The 21738-nt window shown below is 39.5% G+C and overlaps 1 protein-coding gene across 2 annotated transcripts in view; it reads right to left on the bottom strand.

Moving 5' to 3' along the window:
• The window catches only part of EMB (embigin), a 32471-nt gene extending 11770 nt beyond the window's left edge, over positions 1-20701 (bottom strand). Inside the window, exons 1-8 of one of the 2 annotated variants that reach the window (XM_063422964.1) lie at positions 19931-20701; positions 15020-15100; positions 11939-12019; positions 9668-9839; positions 8444-8532; positions 4869-4993; positions 3659-3935; positions 2961-2994 (exon numbers count right to left, since the gene is read on the bottom strand). In XM_063422964.1, the coding sequence (XP_063279034.1) occupies positions 2961-2994; positions 3659-3935; positions 4869-4993; positions 8444-8532; positions 9668-9839; positions 11939-12019; positions 15020-15100; positions 19931-20015 (944 nt within the window). In that variant the 5' untranslated portion in view covers positions 20016-20701. The remainder of the gene's footprint in view (positions 1-2960; positions 2995-3658; positions 3936-4868; positions 4994-8443; positions 8533-9667; positions 9840-11938; positions 12020-15019; positions 15101-19930) is intronic. The other variant, XM_063422965.1, reaches the window with a different exon arrangement.
• Between the last annotated feature and the right edge of the window lie 1037 nt (positions 20702-21738).

The following is a 21738-nucleotide window of genomic DNA, read 5'->3' on the forward strand; positions in this document are numbered from 1 at the left end:
TCTTGGGCCCCAGGAACTGATCTAGTTTATCAGACATCCTCATTTCCTTTTTAAGGGCTCTCACATCCCCAGTGTTCAGTGGTACTGATACATATCTAATAGCTGTCCTCCCCTTCCCCCCTTGGTATCTTGCTATCAGTACCTTCCTTAATGGATCTAACTGGCCCCTTTTGCTCTCATCATCACTGTCCTTGCGCCTTTCTGCCCGAACTGTCTCCCTGCTTCTATGTGCAGGTGGTGAATCTGGAGGACGAGGCAGAGCCACAGGGGCTTGAGGTGCAAGCAGTGCCATAGGGGCTTGAGGTGCTGGGGGTGCTGGATTAGGCACCTCTGGTGGGGCAGCTGGTTGTGGTAGATAAGGGGGGAGGTTGTGTAAGTGGCCTCATGGATTCTTCTCCTTTTTTGGTTTTTAAAGCATACAGGGGAGAAGGCCAGGACTTCTGCTATAAAGCAGCATAATCGCTCTCTTGGTTAATTGGATCCTTTTTATTTACACAGGCATTCAGGGCCTGACAGATCCACTCCTCAGATGACCTGTACATTGGCCAGTACAAATTATCAGGTCGTGTCATTTCTTTAGTCCATTCTATCATACAGTATTTTATCATTTTCTCTTTACTTTTTCCTTTCCTGGATTTACATTCATCCTAAAATTTTAACATTAACCCCAGGGGACTGTCCTGTGGTAAAAAGCTCCCTCCTTTCCCAGTACCTTTAGTACTTCTATTTGCCTGTTGGTTTATACCAACCCCTGGGTCCTTGCCTTGGCATTGACCCACCCTAAGAAACGGGTATTCCCTCACTTGCCTCGACCACACTCTTTCTGACTTCAGTAATGAAAGGCCTTCCTATTTTCTCACTTGTCTAGGATTTCTTTAATAAAAAGTCCCTTCAACCAATACCGCTTCCCGCCTCCGATTTACTGTAAAGAAATCCCCCCCAGCTATTGCTGCATCCCGCCCCCGACCTTTTTATATGAAAGAATTCCCTTTACCAACACTCGCTTTGTTCCTTCACCTGCCGCTCCCCTCGCGGAGACACGGAACCGAGGTTAGAAGAACTCCACAATCACTTCGTGGTCAGACCACGTCTCACACACACACCACTCACACTCTCACACGTGTGTACCCGTTCTTAGCCCACCTAACCAAGCGATACTTACAGCCTCCTTTTCTCGCCTGGGTCTCTGTGCACGAGTTATTACAGGTGAATTTCACTGCAGCTTTATCCGGGAGCTCAAAATCCTTTGCTCACAATTTACCTCGAGGATCTCCTTCTCCCTGAAAGATTCCCCAGTCACTCAGGGCCACCTGAGGCAAAAGCCTGCAAGGTGGGGCGCCTCCCCGAGATCAGGGGCCTCCCTCAATGGATTGGAGATGCCCGCATTCTCCACCAAATTGTTAAAAATGAGACGCTTGACACGGCCAATATATCAAGCAGCAATTTAATAATTAATTAATTAACATGGTAAAGTGTGAGCAAAGAGGCAGCGCTGGGTACAGTGGCAGGGGTTTTCCCTTCCAACTGCACACCCATTGCTGGTTTGATGGTATTTTATACATATTCATAAGCTTTCTCAGCAGTTTCTATTTCTAGTTTTAACGTCACAATTCAATACCTAACAGCCATAAATCTATAGATTGTCCTGTATAATTCTATGGACCATTGTGATCTATTCTGATATTTCAATACTCCAGGATGTACTTCCAGGATATGTTTTTCCAGGTGGTGGGATCTGGCTTCCAGATGTGGGGTCCCATCTCTATTTTCAAGCCCATCAATCTCCAAGCTGATGTCCAGTTTTCCTCTCCAGGAGCCATAAATCAGTGAGCTGAAGTCATATCTTCATGTCCAGGATGTTTTCCCACCTTGTGTGAGGCTTGAGCCCCCTCCTTATTTCCTTCTTTTGTCTAAAAAAACCTTTTTGCACTCTAAAACTACAGTTTAAAATTCTTTAATACAAAGCAAGCTTCTAAAGTTATAATTAAAGAATACTAATTGCAGAATAGCTTGAGACTTATAATAGATAATTGCAAGCAAAAGATTTATTCAAAAACTTCCTTCCATGCTTTCCTCAGCTATTTATTAGAACTCATCTTTATAACTGTCCCATGGCTGTGTTCCATCACTATGATTACACAGATTTTCTTCATTTCCCTGACACGAAACATAACTTTGTATTTCACAACCTGTTATGCAACTTTCCTCTTGTTTTAAGACGTACACAGGCTAGATAAGGGGACCAGGCTTCAGAGGACAGGCAGAGAGACAACTATAGCATAATTTAGCAAGAAAGCCTAAAGCTTCCCTAAGGACAGGGACGCCAGCACGGAGCAGAGACTGTGGAACAGCAGAACAGCAACAGGAGTGTCTAAACCTGCTCTGTTGGTTACAGCAGCACAGCCCAGGAAGCTCAAGCTACCGGCACAGTGTAAAATCTCCTGAGAGGTTGGAGTTAGCTCCCAAAACAGCCAACAATGCCAGCTCCCAACACTCCAGCAACTACAGGCTTAGCTATGAGAGTTAGTGTTTTGACCACATGCAAAGGAGAGAAATGTATGTTAACATGAACAACTATACTTTGAAAAAAAAAAAAATCAGAGCTATTTCTGTTACACTTTCACTTGGAAGTTATTTCCATGCACTTACAGTCTTCTAGAATGATCTTATAATGAGAACACATGGTGCTTGCACAGGAAAACCAAAACAACCCTCAAACCAACACAAAACAAACAAAAAACACCAAAAAAATTTCCTAATTTCAAAATCAAGTTCCAGGTAGAAAACAGTGTTCGGCTCACTCTAGAATTAGGAAGTCTTAAGAAAAAAGAATAAACTGTTCTTTCACATTGACCGTCATCCCCCTTACCAATGGGCTCAACAACAAGGTATAATTTTGTACAACATAAAAACACATAAAAACAAATATTGAATTACAGTATAGGAACATTTTTGCTTACAGTTGCTCAATTTGGTCAAACTCTTTTTCACCTCCTGCAGAAAAAAAGAAGTACTATATAGAAGTATCCATTTAATAAACAATAGAAAATTTGTTTAGTACATTTAGTAATTGTTCAATCAGAACAAAATGTTATTTTTTTATTTTGTTAGTTTTCTTAAATATGTATTTCAAATTACCTTGCTTATCTATTCAAAGAAATTATCTCCAAATTGGTGAAAATGCTGATTTTGATAGTTTCATTATTCTGATTTTAATACAAATCATCTTATATATAGGCTTATACATTTCTGTATTATTTTAAAATATAGATAACGTGCATTTATGTCTGTATTAGACACATGCATTTCTCCTTCTTATGTCTTTAAAGAAATTTCTCCCATCAAGGCTACCAAGAATTGCTTCCATTCCTAACCACTCTCCCAGAAATGATAACCCCAGAATTCTCTTGTATTGCAAGGAAAAAAAAACACCCAGGACTACATCAAAAAATGTTATGGGTAAGTACTGCTTAGTGAAAGCTCTTTTCATTGCAGTACTTTAGATGAAGGAATTTTATCAGAAATACAGATGTGAAAACTACCTGTCTTCATATATGATGCACTATGAGTCATACTTTTCTACCTTTGACTGCAATTTCAACAGAGAACTAGAAATTAATTAAAGAAACCAAAACAAACCAACCAACCAGAAACTTACTTTTTTCCTTCCTTTTTGAATACATCTCATAGAGGACAATAGTAGTTACAAGAATAGCAACTTCAGCCACAACTGCTATGAAGGGCTTGAGAGGTTCTGCGATGGACAGAACTCTAACTTCAAACCTCGATTTACTGGGCCCTAAATCAAAGGCAGCTTCACACCAATATACACCATGATCTTCCTTGGTGAGCCTGAGTATCTCTAGACGGCTTACACTGGCAGATTGTCTCATAATTTGAAACTTGCCTGCAGGCAAAATCTTATCAATGGAAACCTGAAAAAAAAAAGTTTCAAGTCTTAATAATGTAATGAGAATATATTTAAATAAACAGTATCATCAACATTCATTTCTGTATAGATATGTACAAGTCAGGAACAAAAGGCATTTATGAAGCATGATTACCCCACCTTAAAGAGAAGGATTTGTTTTAGCTGGACACCCTAGTTTCTTCTAGACCACTGGAGGGAAATACAAAGTTTCAGTGGGCAAGTTGTCTGACCTGTTTTAGTTCATTTAAAACCAGGTAAGAGGCACCTTTGGCTCTATTGACTCTCCAATGACAAAAGCATCCTTGGCTGCCAGATCTAATGCATGGGTTTCACTAGAGCAGAAAACATGAACTTTCAAGGAAGTGGAAGAGGGAGCTCTCCTTCACTGGGAAACATACTGATACTCTTAAAAGTCAGTGCTGATCTCCAGTTGTATAAAGGAGACCAATCTGTTTACCTCCTCTCAGCTGATAGTGCTGCCCTCAGAAGAGGGCCAAACAAAGTGTTTCAGGAAGCTGTGCTTTCTAGATAGGTCATAAGGCTAAGAAATAGAATTACTTGTATCTGGAGGAAGTTAAGGGTCATACAACATCTTACAGGTAAAAGCATATCCCGCTGTAGGATTTTTTTTGTATCCAGTAGCAAGATTTGAGTAGTATAACCAATATAAATATAATAAAAACAAATCTCTCAAGACTCACCTTACTTGGGAGTATGGCAGGGCCTTTTTGAAAAAGAAGTATACAAACCAGAACAAAAAATTACATCCCTGTAACAATGAGTACTTGTAAATATTAAAGATTTTTTTCCGTTTCCATAAAGAGATTTCTGTTACAGTTAATGGAAATGCAATTTGTAGAGCTTGCAGTAAAGTACAAAATTTCTGCACTTATTTCCTGTCACACTGTGGTGCTTGGCCAACAGAGGGAGACCTTACCAGCTCAGTTCCATTGGTCATGTACCAGGTCCAATTCTTGGGATTATACCCAATTTTACAAACCATTACAGCTTTATCTCCTTCGTAAGTGATTAAGGGTCTTTCTTTTCTTTCAATCTTTGGTACTAAGAACAAGGAGAAAAGAACTCATCAGCTGAGAGATACAGGTCTTTATTAAACAAAAACATTCATGTTACAAAGAACATATTTAGGTATTTCATTTATGCTCTATTCACTTTTTCTCTTAAAACCCTCATGCTTCTATCATTCATGACATGGTGTAAATGAGGAGTCATTTCAGGCTGCTAATCCAGATATATAATCTGTGCAGAAGACTAGGGGAATCCTGTTTTCAGTTGCCATGTGATCTTGAAAGGTGCCAATTAATACCAAAAGTCAAGTGAAAAAAAAAAATCAGACTGCGATTCCTACCCTTGCCCATTTCCTCTTTCCCTTCCTTGGTAGCTGCAAGCTACACGTTTCAGTTCTAGTACAGTAGAAACAAATACAATTTTCCTGCAATTTCACTCAATCTGCAGAAACTGCTAGAAGTCTATTTCAGCCACAGTGTGACTACATAATGATTTCTGACAAGTTATACATAGAGAGAGTGTTTCTGTAACTAATAAAAACACTGCAGATTGATGGAGATTTGTAGTTACAAACATTTTCCAAGCTGAAACAATGACTTTTGGGTGCATGCCAATAAAAAAAGACTTCTGGTCCAATCTTGCTGAGGACAGAATACAGTCAACAAGAAACAAGACATCAGTTTTACTTTAGAGCTCCTTATCCTAGCCATCATAACTTCTTGTGCCCCACAAGCTTCCAAAAGCATGTGCCCAGAAAGGCTATTGAATGTATAGATACTATCCCAGAGGTACTCTCAGAGTTTAGCAAATGCATTATGCTCAAGTATGTATTTCCTCTTCATTAGGATGTTTACCAATATGTTTTCCTCAGATCCACTAATTTTGAATTTTACTTCAAGTTTGATTGTTCTACTTTTTAAGTACAGATCCAGTACATACTTTAGGTTTTACTGATCACACATGTCTAAACAGGCCAAGTATTTGCTTTCAGCAGATACAATGAACAATTTGATACAAGCTAAAATCGTTCTTGTCTCCTCTCCTTCTTGACTGGTGAACATAAATTATTTTTTCCCCAAAAAAGTCAGCTGCTCATGTATTCAAATGTAAGTTTCCTATACAAAAACATATACGAAACCAGTTTGTTAATAAGAACGCTCTTTTTAGTCTCAGAATTTGCTGCATTATAAATCAAGACTACTAGTGAAGTTCTCATATTCCAATGTATATGTTTTAATCATTAAACACTATCCTTTTAAAGAGTACTGGCAGAGTCTGCTGTCATTAAAATGGATGACCTTACTAATCACTGCTGTAATCTCCCTTGCAATTTAGAGATGAGGACACACAAGCAGGTTGGGATAAAAAACTCTGTATACCCAGCACAACAAGCTTACATGACAGTCAGATTTAGCCACACTGAGTGGCAAAGCTCAGCTATTGGCATGCCACGAATACATGTGACCACATTAGCCATGATTAAGGATATGAATATCCATCACAAACTCTTGGATCTGGCTCTGTAACAGGTAATCCTTGAATACATGCAAGGCTTGTCACAGGTATTTTTGCACTTATGGATCACACCAAATTTGGTGACACAATGCTTCTGCTGCACAGACAAAGCCAACTTTTGAAGAAATAGACAGGTGTCAGCACCAGCATGTACACTAGCCAGATATCCACACTGTTTCAAAAAACAGAGCTATTTCATGGTGCACATACCTCAACTGCTGCTTAATTATCCCTGAACAAAGGGCAAAGAAGTTAATCTATTCTATCCTTTTAGATGTTAGCAGCATTCACAACACTTCATAATACCCATGAATATCCTCCGTGTTTATTAACTTTAACTTCCTGTAAATATCTCATTGTTTTCTGCAAACCTAGTATAAACATAACTCCTCAAAATCTGAGGGGTTATGCCAGGCCAGGAATCAGGGGGGAAGGAGAAGAGAGGTAACACACCCAATAATCCCAAACTGCCTTGTGGAAAAGCTACTGCAGTTAGTTACAGCAGTGATGACTTAAGCCACTGAGTCTATACCAACACATCACTCATCTTTCAGTTTGAAAATTGTTCTCCCTGCATTATTGACTGGAAGATTCAAGGACTTCTCTTTCCCATTTCCTCCACTATTGCATTAATCTTAAAAAGCATCAAGCCAGTACTTTTTATGGCATCAGAAGTGGCAGCATTCAACCATCGTGCAGCAATTCTCTGATCTTCTTACAATAAATCAACCAGTCCTATGCAATGTTCTGGAAAAGATGACTTTCCTATTGAGTCATTCCTGCCCTAAATGTAATAGTTATCATGTAGCTACAGAAAAAAAATAAGGTCTCCTTGGACTTTTTTCCATCTACGCCGACTTGGTTAGCCATTAAACTAAACCTTACCCACATGCTGACAAGAAAAGTACATAATTATTTTTTAGAGATTAAAAAGCCTGAATAAACTATAACTTTGTCTTTGTTCAGCAGTACAAGCTAGTTTCTCCCAGCTGAAGGTCTGAAAGCATGTTTCTGTATTTGATATTTGAACCCACAGAAGTTTCCTCAAGTCCTATTACTGGACATCCCACTGAACAAAGGCAGCTTGCAGCTGAAGAAATTAGGGAGCCCCACTGCTTAGTTTAGCTGAGGTTAGGGTAATGATTTGAATAGTTAGGTTTCTCAGAGACTGTGTTTAGGGAAAATCTCTCCTGTATCAGCCTTCGCAGAGGAAATGCTGGCTTTGCACTTTGCAAAATGTGGATGGTACTAACAGAGAAAGGAGTAACTCCCATTAGAATTGTTCATCAGCTCAGCAGCTTGTATTATCATTTCCATGCACCCTCAATGCAACTGAATTTCACCTACTACTTCCAGGGTAACATTATTGGAGAAGAAAACACAAAAAAGAAGAAAGGGCACTCATACTGCCCAATGAAGCACACTAATTTTTCATCTAAGTACTGTTCTGATACTATTATAGAATAAAAGAAGCACTAAAGCAATAATGCAATGTTTCAGAAATACAAACAAAATTTTAAAAATCCTGCCTCCATTTTACCAATCATTACTTCACTTTTAATACCAAACCTCAGCTACAACCTGCAAATTACTGGCTCTGTTTTTTGAAGAAATTTATCTGAGACAACATCCTTTATTCTCATGCCCCAGAAAGGGAAGTGTATTCACATCTACTGTAGAGACGGAGAGGGAAGGGGATATCATTTAGTCAAGACGAGTAAAAAACAGACTTGCACATTCTTTTGGTTATTGGAATTTTTTTTTAAGGCTTTTAGTTTTTGGTTCAATATTCTTCAATCCATGGTACAGAAATTACTTTGACAGTTATTCTCACTTATCCTGACTGTATTAGCCATTACTTATCAAATCATATTGCAATTTGCATACTATCCAGAAAGAATACTAATAGAGCTTTGCAGTGGTCAGCTGAAACAAAAATTTAAAATAAATACAAATTAATTAAATTACCTTGCAAACGAAATATACCACTGACTTCTTTATCACCTTTCAGAATACAAGTGTAATTTCCCAGATGACTGCTGTCTGAGATGGTCAATCTTAAAAAAAAAATCACAGAATTGGGGAGCTTTTTTAATACTTTCTTTTTGTACCACCACAAGTGACCGCTAATTAGCATTCTAAAGAATACAGTAAGGATTAGTAATGGAATAGAGAACATACCATCACTGCAACACTGGGATTCAGGTTTAGTGCAATGCAGAAGCAGTGTAATGTTTTCAAGAAAATGGAAGAGCACAAGCACACTTCGGATCATAACCACCATTTTCACCCTTCATGCTGACAGTAGGCTTATGCAGCATTATCCACAGATTATGAATTAGACATGTGAACTATGAAGCATCTCCTATGTAGGGCTTTAGGAAGAACAAACTATTTAAGTAATCTCTTCAACACAAAAAATAGTTTCACAGAGCTTTCATCTAATGAAGTCTGGCATCCTCTCCACTGGCAAACTATACATTTTACTGTCACTTTGAAATATCTACATATCTGTGTATATGGAGTATCAGGAAAGTGACAGTTATACTCTCATCATATTTTCTAACAATAGAAATTTTATATAAGCATTACTGTTCTTAAAGCTATACAGAAATCAACTGGAGACCAATGAGTTAAAATGTGTAACTGGCCTAATTCTAACGAACAACAATAAATTGTATCTACAACATTTTTTAAGTTTCTGTGGAGGTCTGAAAGACTTAGGAAAACCTTCAAAATATCTTTACTGTAAAATCTCACTTCTACCTTTTCTTAACCATGAAGGAAAGAAAATGACCACTGATGCCTTCCAGACTCTTGCAAAGCAGCAATGAGGTGAAAAAGTGCATGTGGAAAATGAGGGAGTGGAAAGAGAAATCACTAGAATATTTTAACGAGACTGATTATTATTTCATTTACTGAACAGAATTATTGGACTTCAAGGAACTGTTTCCTTATTCTATGTTCTTTTTTCAAAAAAAATCTTTGTTTTTCATGCACTAGAGGAAAAACAGGGGCTCCTCCTCCAGGCCTGAGGTACCTGCAACCTTTCTCCTTTCCAGCAGCTTCAGTATGTTGATTAATCTTTGCATTTGTCTCCGTTCCAATACACACATTACTAGTATTGGGCACTGTATATAACATGATAACTCATCAGAATCCACAAATCACAGTGTAAAGAATGCTACTTACTCGATGCTCCAGCTGTTCGCAGTTTTAGTGGTGTGACTGACTGTTTCACTTCCCTTTTTCCAAGTCACCTGAGGATTTTTCAAATTGGAATTCTCATCTAATTTGCATGTAAGTTCAACTTTAGTTGGACTGGGCAAAGAGATATTTTTTTCCACTGGAGCACCAGGCACACCTATAAGAAGTTTTCACAATATTTAATGAAAAAGTATATTTCCTCATTCTAGCTGAAAAAACTTCAGAGACTGTGTTCACATATACAGGATTACAGGTGGACACAGGTGCTGTTTATACTCTCCAGGGCAAAAAAGACCCTGAAAACTCATAGCTTCAGAGTAAGTTTCTTAAGTCACAACTGAGTTAAAATACTTATCCCCTTTCCAAAAATCACACACTCCCATTTTGTATGTAAGCTTCCTAGAAGGCTCTAATACAGAAGCATAGATATTCATTTATCATGCACACTGAGAGCAAGATAGACTTAAGCTTTTCCATTATTTAATCCAAACACAAAACATTAAGTATTTAATATATATAAAAATGATATTATTAATTAGAAGAGTTAAGACACAAGCAACTATAACAATCTGGATTTCAGCCAGTTGCAGATTTGTATGATACAGTGAGATCACAGATATATCCTACTGCTAGAAAAGTTATAGACTGCAACCTTAACATTGGATCATGCCTTTCATGCTACAGTTACTCAAGCTGATATCAAATCCTCTTCAAACACATTTAGGGCTGCCTTTGCCCTCCTGGCAAGTCAGTAGAATTACAGTGGGAAAATATTCCAATACAGTAGAAAAACTTGTCAGTTTTTTTGCTTTTCATGAGCATAGTTTCATGAGCATAAAATAAGCATACCCAAAACATAGATAATAACAGTAAGTATCTTCTCTGATCCAGAGAAATAGTCTTTTATAAGAAAACACTTTAGATGTTGTACCCATTAGCACTGACATTTTATTTCATAACTGGCCTTTTCTTTCCTGCTTTCTAGATAGAAGTGTGGGTAGTCATCCAAATACTCAAAAAAATTTATTCATGCCTCACTTCAATTCTAGATGTATCCTGCAGTATTTGGTGGTCAAAAAAGAGTAGGTGTATCACACAGCTCACATTCTTTCCAAGAGAAAATGAAGTTTTAAGGTACAGCTCACTGACTTACTAATGCAAGCCATAGCTATGCAGCAGCAAGGTCTCACTGGAGTCATAGCACCAGAGCCAGAGTAAGTGAACTTTAGTGGGTCTAGCAGAGACACTTACAACATGAAGAACAGCATATCCAGAACTGCAAAATACAGCTAAAATACTTCAGATCTGTTCATCTGGAGATGAACTTACAAGTGCAACAGCTTAGTCTTGCATTGCAGAGAAACATCAGTTACTGAAATTCATTTATTAGAGCAATTAGCCTGAATAAATGAGCCACGCATAACTCAGCTTGTTGGGGTTGTTTGTAATTAAAGTAATTTTAAACCAGAATTGGTTTCACAGCAGCAAAAGTTTTACAGTCAGACTAATTACACCAGCCGAAAATACTATCCCTTATGAAATTATTTTAAAATTAAATCCATCCTTTGAATGAATGAAACATAAAACTGATGATGTTGAAGGTTAACCAATAGCAAGACTGATGTCTGGGGCATCCCTGTACTAAGAGTACAGATACTAGAACAGGAAAAGGACAGTATTTAAAGCTTCCTGCTAGAAGAAAATGCAGCATAAATGCTGCAAAATTACACCCTTACAATATTGTGCCAGTATTTTGCAAATCTTCTAGAGATACTTCAGTTAGATCAGCTTCTCTAGCTGTCCAAGAAATTAATTCTAGAATATTATTTGGCAGCTAGGAACCTCATATGTACTTTTGAAACACATTTATTTTTGCTGTTCTCCATGCTTTGACTCCTGCAATGTTATTAAACTAACATCTGCTGCTCAGCAAGTACCCTAGCTTAAGCTTCACTTAGGTGGAGTCACTAGTGCAAAACACCTAAAATTTTAACTGATTTGGAGGAATAGAGTTATGAATTAGTTTTGGTTTTAATGAATGTAGGAATTTAATTCTTCACTGCAAAATAGTTATTATTAGAACAGTGAAGTTAATAACAGCAAAAATGTACTTACATTTTACTGGGCTCATGACATGCTCACTGAGAACACCATTTTATCAAAAACTTGCCATTCTAGATGCTTCTACAACTCCTATGAAAGTTTGTGTGTTCTCATATTCAATATGAAATAACTAGAAGACAAAAAATAACATACCTGATAGGAGTATCTCATATTCTGTGACATTTGTGTTCGCCTTGCTTGCTGGCTTGAGCTTTTCTGTAGCAGGATCTAGACCTAACAAGGTTTGGGTGGGAACAAAATTAAGTTATTCTATATAAGTAACCACACAGTAGTGTCAATATGGTTTGGCAATTATTAATTATAACAATCTGAAAAGGAGAAAACAGATCTTGCCAAATGCTGACTACTGTGGAGATCCTTTTATAGACCTGTGTTAGTAGCCACAACCTTAAAGAAGCAGTGCTGTAGGGTTGCTGTTATAGCAATTACACTGTTAGATAATGGTTTCTAGCTTTATTGTAACATTGCAATTATGAATGCCAATATCTAAAAATGTTATAGCTACTTTACAGCCTGACTCAAAAAGACACCTACAGCTTACATACAGGGCTACATCAATGCTTAAATAGTCTTGAAAAAGTAGTATGCTTTAGAAAAATTTTAAAAACCCAACCAACCAACCCACCCCACCCAACAAAAAAACCCAGAACAACTGAATGCTGCCATTCCCAAAGCTACTACAATCTAACAGCACAGCCAGGAAGTCAGAGGCAGACAATCATTAAAGGCTGCTTTAACGAATGTAGAGGCAAGAACACCCTGTGGTCCATTACAAAATGGCCAGAGATCCTCACTGCTCCCCAAAACTTCTGATATACACCAGGCAATGCCCTTCTACAAAGAAAGGATACCAATATCAACCATCATATGCCTGACCTAAAAATCTCCTCCTTTTCTGAGGAAAATCAACATTTACAAGGTGTATGGTCACCAAAATGCCTTTTTGCTACGGCTATGAATCACATACCCTTCAGAGAGTCTCAGATCTTTCATAAAGCTCTTACTAAGCTTGATACAGCAACTATTAGCACAGTCTGTTTCCATCGCTTGTTCTCATACCCATCAAGAACAAAGAAAGAAAGTAAATTTTTAAGCTGCAGCTCTAACAGATGTAACCCAGCTACAATAATCTTCTCTTAATTAAGGTGATGAAAAGAAAGAAATGGATTCCACCACCACCCTGGAAGATACACTAAATTTTTTACGCCACACATGCTTTTATATGCTTGGAAAGTAACTTCATTGTCAAATATTTCATAATGCATTGCAGAAATATATGAACAGAAATTAAAGACTGACTCTGCCTAGTCACACAGCATTAAAAATCATTCTGGTTTTTGCAGAAGGAAAGGGGCTTGATTACATCTCCTGTTCATGGATTGTAAAGATTCCCAATCACAACTGAGAAGATAGAGGACTTGGGCTACAGCTTTAGCTTTCCCACTGAGAGATTCATTGGGTGCATCACTCTGCAGTGGAAATAGCACCTCTGAAAGCCTACATCTCATCAGAACTACTCCTTCTCTTCCCTTGCATGAAATACTGAACTCTCAGGTAAAGCTCTTAAATGCATGCCTCTGTGCTACAGTTGGGAGGATCTGGCTGTGCTGAAAGAGGGTCCTGCTAGTGGTTTGCAGCTGAAGGCACAAGCAGAGGTGCATCTGCCTTTTCAACTTGCTGGCCAGTTTCAGAAAACATACTGTCAAGCTCACAGCACAAGGAATTCTGTGCCACAGGCAATCAACCTTCCGCTTGGGTTGCTCCATCTGCATTTTCATACTTTCCTTCAAGCTTCAATCAGTTTAAGTAAAAATAAACCTGTATACTATGGTGGTTGGAAAGGAAGAACAGAACTTCAGGCTATTTCTTTTGGTTGTTGACAGCAGATGGTTGTCAATCTCAACTGATAGGAGAAAAATGACTTTTTAAGCAGAGAAATCAAAGCTGTCTTTAGCAGCAGACAATAGTCCTGTTGGGTTTAAACAGGAATACAACAAGCCTTGATCTCTGCCCTATGGAGAAATAAACTAGTCCCTGTGTTTACCCAGGAAATAATATCAAGGGTGAAAAGTTCTGGCAGATCTTAGCCTGCCTGTGTGTGCAAACACTCAGACAGCATGCCAGGGTTGTCATGGATCACTCAAATTTATGTCAGTCCAGTACCTGCATCACCTGCTTTATTACTGAAATCCCTCACAACAACATGTTCAGAAGGCACCAATGCTACTTCATATGGTAGATCCAGCCACAAAAACCTAGATAGCCTTTAAAGTATCTTGCAACAATCAGGATTTTCATATTGACTTTCTTCCTCAACTCACATATCAAGTGAAAATATTCAGATGAGGTCCTATTATATGAAACACTTTCTATGTTTAATATATGTATGTAGAGAGTTATTGAATCTATTAGCTATTGCACTCCTAGTTCTCACATTGTGCTAAAAAGCTCTGAAGATGAACACAGATAAATACCACTATCTCAAAAAACCCCCCAACTTTAGGTGAAATAACTTGCCAGAACTCAATTGAGTTCACACAGAAATATAACTCAGCTCATGTCTGACTTGCACTAATCAACTGATGAGGATGCAGCTGAGGATGAATTTCAGGACAGCACTGAAATTCTGATTCCCTGATCTTTATGGAGAAAGAAGTAGAAACAACAATCACTAGTTTATTGTCCTGCATGGAATTTTTTCTCAGCTCTCCACTAAAAATAAAGTTGAAGTCTAAGAGACAGACAGTTTTGATACAGCCATAATTAAGAAAGGTTAAGCTAGCAGGCACAGTGATACAAGGGCATTTTTATATCTTTCACACGGGCATAAGGGCATTTTTATACCTTTCACATTTTTGTATTAAAAACTGTCATGGCTAAAGGCTAGAACACAAACTCCCTAACAGTGGTACTAGTTTGGGTACTGCCCGACCTACAGGGTCATTGCCTGCTTTTAAGGCATTTATTCCTAAGGGCAGTATGTTATGAAATTGGCAGTCGTATAGCTTTTTCCAGTTTTGGAGATACTTAAAACACTCAAGCCCCTTGCAGTGACCTTAAGTGACCTAGGTGCTATATCTACTTCTGTTTCTTCCAAAAAATCATAATCTTATTTCAAGAGACTTAAGTGTGAAAATATAAATTCTGTAAGACAAATGATTATCAATAGGAAAAAGGACTACAGTTTTAAGTGTACTGAAATAAAACAATTACCAGATGATTCATGTCCAGATTGCATCTTAGTCACGGAATTCACCTCAGTCTGATTGGAATCCTGTGTTGTCATAGCTGGATCTAAAAAAACCCAAACAAAACATTAGAAAAAGTTAAAGGAAACTTTGAGTTAGAAAAAGCTAATTCATGAAAATAATTCCAGCAGAACATCCTCACCTCACCCTTTCTCCCCCATTTTTCCCCCAAGTTCTGAGCATAAGCATTAAAAAATGCGCAAGAACTGTTTTTCATTAGTTGTTTCGCTCACTTTAGGCAAGAAAAGACTAAAGAATGGAGGCAATATTTATTTGATCTCTTATTTCTGTATAGAGTTCTTTTCTTGCAGTTGGTTTATAGCCAAGTAAATCCATTCCTCAGAATGTTCCAGCAACTTTTTCAGCTGTATTCACATCCTTTTTGTTCATGGGCTTCAAACACCACTTATGTCACTGAGACTGGTCAATTACTTTTAACACAGATTAGCAGATTTTCTAATAGATAAGGACTTCATTACAACCTTACAGATTTAGTCTGATGAACAAGCCATTAAAATAGCTCCTTTGCTCCACTACCACCTCAGTAAGCAAAAGACATCTTTATCAAACATTAACTTCAACACCTAATACTAACAATTATTTTCAATTTTCCTCAGTACCACTGCAAGTCTGATCCTCCTCCTACAATACAAGTTTTTACAAGAAACAGTTAAGACTACAGTTTGCTTTATGGTCTTGACTGGAAAAAGAACAGCAATGGTAGAGGCAAAGGACTTGGTTAGTAGTTGTGTCACTCTTAAGAATGCAAGGTATCTAGATGATCTGGAAGAATGGAAATGTCTCCTCATTCCTTTATTTCCACATTTGGGTGACACAACTAGTGTTTATTTTGTACTATCTTCACTGACAAAGGTATTCCAGGTGATATTCTAGTGCCACAGCACTCAGAGAAGGTGATTCAGCCACACGAGGAAAATAGCACATGTATTTTGCATTTGTAATTAAAGTATTTGGAGGGAGGTGGAATTGGGATCATGCACTCTTCTGGACATCCAAGACAGCAACGAACATGCCCAGATCACAAAATCACAGAATACTCTGAAGTAAGGGAGCCACAAGGATCCAGTCCAACTCTTAGGTGAACACTGAAAAGATACATCGTATTTTAAATGCATTCAGACTTGAGAACCACATACTTTCAGCAGAAAGTGAAGTCAGTACTCTGCCATTTCCTACAAATGAACATTACTAACACTTCTACCCCAGTTCAGCACCAATAGGCACAGACAACCTGTAAGATTCTCCACTGGCACCTCCAGCACGCAGTTACTCCACCACAGCCACGTTCTGCTTATTACACTCTGCTGTCTCAATCTGCCCATTATACTTCAAGTTTGAATCAAGAGTAAAACACGGTAGACAAAAGATATGATTAAAAGAATTAAGCATTAGTGGTTCTTAACAGCATTTTTTATCAGTCAACTGGTCCCACAGCCAGCTGTTCCCTCCCAGCCCTTCAGCTAAGAACTTGAACCTGCTCTGAGGATATCCTGGCTTATAAACCAGACAATACGAAGACTGAGTCTTATTCTTTGCCTGACAGAGGTACTGAGCAGGGAGAGCTATTAATTTTCTGATATTCATAGCACAACTGAAGAAAGGTCCATGAATTTTTATATCTGCAGCATCTTGAGGTGTGCTAAGTATGTCATGGATCACCTGCACATTAATTAAAATCCCCAAAGATGATAAATTTAGAAGGTGACAGTGCCAAGCTGTACAGCAGCTCTGTTATCTCTCTGCAATGAAGGCACATAACCTGCAATGTGGTTTGCATACTAACAGGGTTCTCATCTTGACTTTCTTCCTTGATTCATGTATCAAGTGAAAGAAGTCAAGTAGTGTTATTTTTGTCACCCCTGCTTCTAGATCTTACATCTTATCTGTCAAACTACACAGAACAGAGATAACACTGCACCACTCTCTTCCTCTCACACTCAGCAAGTATTTGCTAAATAGCACTGGAAATCAAGATGGGCCAGCACTGCATCATTAGTGTCATCCAGCCAGGCAATGATGTAAGCAAGTCAGTGGAGTAATTTCTCAAACTATTGAGTCATAGCTCCCTGCTTCAGCCTATGACTGTTTTGTATTAGATTTAATCAATAGTGTGGTAGCTTGTACTCATTTCCCTGATTTCCATGCAGGAAGGAATACGCAAGAGTATGATACAATGAATTTCGTTTTTTACATCATCTCTGTTTCACATGGCAGTCAGTATTTTGGGGGGGGGGGAAAGTATGGACATATCATTCTTACTATTATCAGAGTAATTTCAGGCTTAAAAATTTACTTGCTCTCTTTCAGCCAGAAAAGCAGCTGAGCAAGAAAAGGTTGAAATACAATTTGATTTAATTTAACATCTTTATTTTACTGTTTAATCCGTTTTACTGTTTAGTATCAATCCCATACTTTTTAAGTTCACATGCATTCAGTAGCATCTAAAACCACCCACCAGAACCTCCTAATGCCCCAGAGACATAAGAGAATCAACATTAAGGCCTTCCAAATACCCCGATAAAAGCCGTTCTCTGAGGTCAAACCAGGAAAGCCCACATTGGAAGCAACATTTGCAAGGAATGAGGTATATTCTACGCTCACAGCTCCTTGAATTCTTCAGGACCAGAAAATTAAAGATGAGATGTGATGGGATTGCTTTTCCTAAATCAATCTGGCAGCACTTAATGCAACCAAATTAAATAACCACAAAGGTAACCAAACAAAGCAGCAAGCTCTAAAAAAAAAAGTGCTCTGACACTTAACTAGAAATTACTCTTAACTCAATGCAAAATAAAAGTAATAGCTTAGATTTTTCCAAAACAATTAACATTACATGTCTAAAATAAGAGTAACAAAATAAATACCTTCTTCAAGATATTATCTCAAAATAAAAATCTAATAGGGTTTTTGGCGCATCTGCCTGACCAGCTGCAGACTATGTAACCCAGTCCTTGTGTAGTAAGTGCTCCCTCTGCTTACTTTTACTGCAAGCATTTCTTTTGGTTGCAGAACCCCCACATCTCCAAAACAAACACAGTTTCTGGACTTCACTGGAAAACAGTTTTAAGTTCTTCTCCCTTCAGGTGACATGAACCTCCCTTTATTCCAGCTGTATAGATAGTCCTTGTGCTTGACTAGCTTCATACACATTTAGTTTACAACCAATGAAAGAGTAAACTACCATTTCTCTTTTAAATCATCACAGAAGTCAGAATATGATGCCTCCCTATCTAGCTCACAGAGCTAAAAAAACATTTAATGGAAGTCTGGAAAACAGCAGCTTCACTCTATACAGATGAAAAGTACTAAAGCTAGGGACTTATTTCTGATGCCTGCTCTAAACCACACCATACCCACCAGTTGAGGAAGACGGTAGATTTATGAAATTTTTGGAAACACAAAGGTTGTGCTGTTTGATTCACTTGTGTTGTTATTTTTTTTCTTGTGAGAGGCTATCATTTCACCAATGGCTTTACATAAACTTAAAATGGCTTCAGCCACCATCAGGTACGATTTTTGGCATTAATGGCTATAAAAAATAAATATCTTATGGCAATTAGCCACATCCTGGTTGACTCACACATTCCTACAAATATCAGACTATTTGCACTCAAATTCTCAATTAAACAAACTGTTAGAAAGGACTTCAATTTCTGTGTATAGATAAATCCACATGTATTTTAAAGAAGACTTAACTACAAAGTAATTTTTTGTCTGTGTACACACTTAAATACACATTTCAAACAAGACTTTAGAAGCGCAAATTATGTTTCCTTCCACATTATGTGAAACTACTAGAAATTTTACAGAAGGTAGCATCACCTAGCAAGCAGACTGGTCCTCTCAGTACTAGGAAGTGAAACAAGACAGGAGAAAACATAACTATGTGTATTCCCACATTGGAAATGCAGCTAAGCCACAATGAATTCGAGTCACACACTGATGTTCACATACAGATATGTGTATGCACACATATACAGGACAGAGCTCTTGGCCTTCGCAAGACCTACTCCAAGAGAATCCCACCCTGCACTACAAACACCAGAAATGTGGTAATTCCTACTACAAACATTCTCAACTACTCTGCGGTGCCTAAAAAAAAAAATTTAAAAAAAAAAAAAAATATATATATAAAAACAGAAATCCTCTAGTTTTAGAAAGACCGTATTTCCTGAGAAGCAGCTGGCCTGCTCCTGAACTGCTGAAAGCCTCTAGAGGAGGAACAGGGCGCAGAAGGCTCAAGTCCCTCCCTCTTCATGGATTTTAAATGCGACATTCAAAAACACAGTACAAATCCCGAGGAGCATCCTCATGACCCATTAGGCACACTGATATCTCAGTAATGTAATCTATCGATCTGTGTAGAGCTTTTGGTTGTTTTGCGGTTTTTTTCAGCATTTAAGCGCTTTACTCAGTAAGGACAGGACAGAAACAAGACACAACACCACACCTTCCCAATTCTGCACCTGTGAGCTAACAAACCCTTCGGTAACTGCGGGAGAGGGTGCCGAGGCTACGGGACGGCTGACGGCCGATGCGGCTCTGCCCCTCTGCCGCCGCCCACCACCCCGCGGTGGACAGCGAGAGCCGACCCCCGCTGTCCCACGAGAACCCCGAACGCTGAGAGACAGAGGTCGGACAGGGTCGGAGCCACTGAGAAAAAGAAACGCCTCAGGCACTCCCACAGGCAAGGCCGAAGGGCAGCTGCCCTACGAGGGTAGCGCTACGTTCCCCGGAGAGCCGGGGGGATGCTGCGGGGCACGGAGGACCTTTGCTCCCAGGCAGTGTTCCGGTCCACCTAACTCCGGCCCGCCCGACACGGAGGGGGCCCGGCCCGGGGAGAGTTTACATTTACCTGGAGGCCTCTCGCCCGAGACCCTGTCGCAGAGCAGCAGCAGCAGCAGGCCCCCCAGGCACAGCCCGGAGAAGGTGGCAGGCATGGTGCCCCCGCCGCGCTCCCCTGCCTCGGCGCGGATCCGCACCCCGCCGGCTGCACCACCTGAGAAAGCCTCAAGCGGGCCGGAGCGGCTCTGCGGGAGAGCTTGCTATTCTAGCAACGACGGGGACCAAACGCAAAGCAAAGTTGCCCCAAATTCTCAGGAAGGAAGAGGCAGGAGGCCAGAATAACCACCGAGGAGGCGCGGGGACACCAGCAGTTCCCTCTGAGGGAGGATGTGCTCTGGAGGACCCGCGCTTTAAGTGGCGGCGGGAGGGCGGGGGCGCGCACCGGAGCCTAATTGGGCCGAGGCCGCCCGGAGACTCCCGGGGCAGCCGCAGGCTGGCGGGGCAGGTACGGAGGGGCACGGGTCGGGACGTATTTGTGGCCCAAAGGAGCAGTGGCTGCAGGAACACCTGGACAGGAGCAACCCTCGGCGGCGAAAAGCTCCGTCCGGCAGGGCTTGCCCGGAGAAGGCTGTCTCGGGCAGAGCCTGTCTGTCCCTGCCCCTTCGGCTGGCGATCTTCTGCGGGGCCCAGCTTCGAGGGTCACTGGCTCTAGGACAGCTGGGTTATACTGTATAGGAGCTGCGACTCTTTCGCATTCCTTTTTCTAAATCTCTAAGCTTAAGCAGCAGTGTCCAGGTAGCAAAGTTTCTAGCAAAAGCTCCTCAGGTTTTTGATTATGGCTAAGCAAAATTGTCTACACTCTTTTTTTTTTTTCTGTATATATGCGTGCTTAGCTAGTAAGCCCACTCATATGTGTGTGTATATATATATATGCACTATATGCATTTCTGTTTGTTGCTTGGTAAATAACTGAATTCTGATGGTGCAAAATGGTCTCTAGCAAGGTGGCATTCTCTGAAAGAATAACTTTGTGATGAGGTACTTCCTGCTTCTTCCTTCTTGCTAGCTTCAGCTAATGCAGAGGTTGTATAAGAGGTTTGTATCAATGATGCAAAAAGGTCACTGCAAAAAAGCCTTTACATTATCTTAGCTTACCATGCTCAGAGCTGTAGGAGTTTATGCAGAGTAAATACCCTGTATGTTGATTTTCCAGCACTAGACATGTTCATGCTTCCATCCATATTTTCCAATACTAGTACAGTGACCTTCAAAATAAAACTTTCATTCATAAAAACTTCTAGTAAATACAGCTAATGGCAAAAGAGTGGGAACAGGACTGTTTTGTTAAGCCCTTTGCCATGTGTTCAGGAGTACTCACAATGCAATGAGCTGCAAGGAGAGATTTATTTGTTAATCTGCCAGCATGCTAAAACTGCAGAGAGCGATGGGGTTCAGAGAGAGAATCCAATTCAGATAAAGCTGTTTAGGAATGGTAGATGATCTTCAGCCTTTAATAGGAAAAAAATTGGCTAGCACTTGGAAGGTGTTTTATCTGAACAGGTTAGGACTGACAAGACTTATCTCATGGTAGTGGCGAAGGATGAGGGAAAGGAGAGAGACGGGGAGGAGGACAGGTAGAGGAGAGAGGAGTTCAACCACCTAAAGATATGAAAGGACTGGTTTATAGTTCCAGTTAGCTTTCCCTGGAATGGGTGAAAAGAAAACTTTGTATTAACTTTATTTAGCTGTTGGTTATACAGCACTTTTTGGTAAGACAGATTTTATCCACCTGGAATCAACATGGATTGGTTGGTAGAAATGTATGACTAAACATTGGCAGCTGGCACAAACGGATCTGCTAGGGCAGTCCCAACTAGG

This window comes from Prinia subflava, chromosome Z (genome assembly GCF_021018805.1).
Source record: "Prinia subflava isolate CZ2003 ecotype Zambia chromosome Z, Cam_Psub_1.2, whole genome shotgun sequence".
Lineage (NCBI taxonomy): Eukaryota > Metazoa > Chordata > Aves > Passeriformes > Cisticolidae > Prinia > Prinia subflava.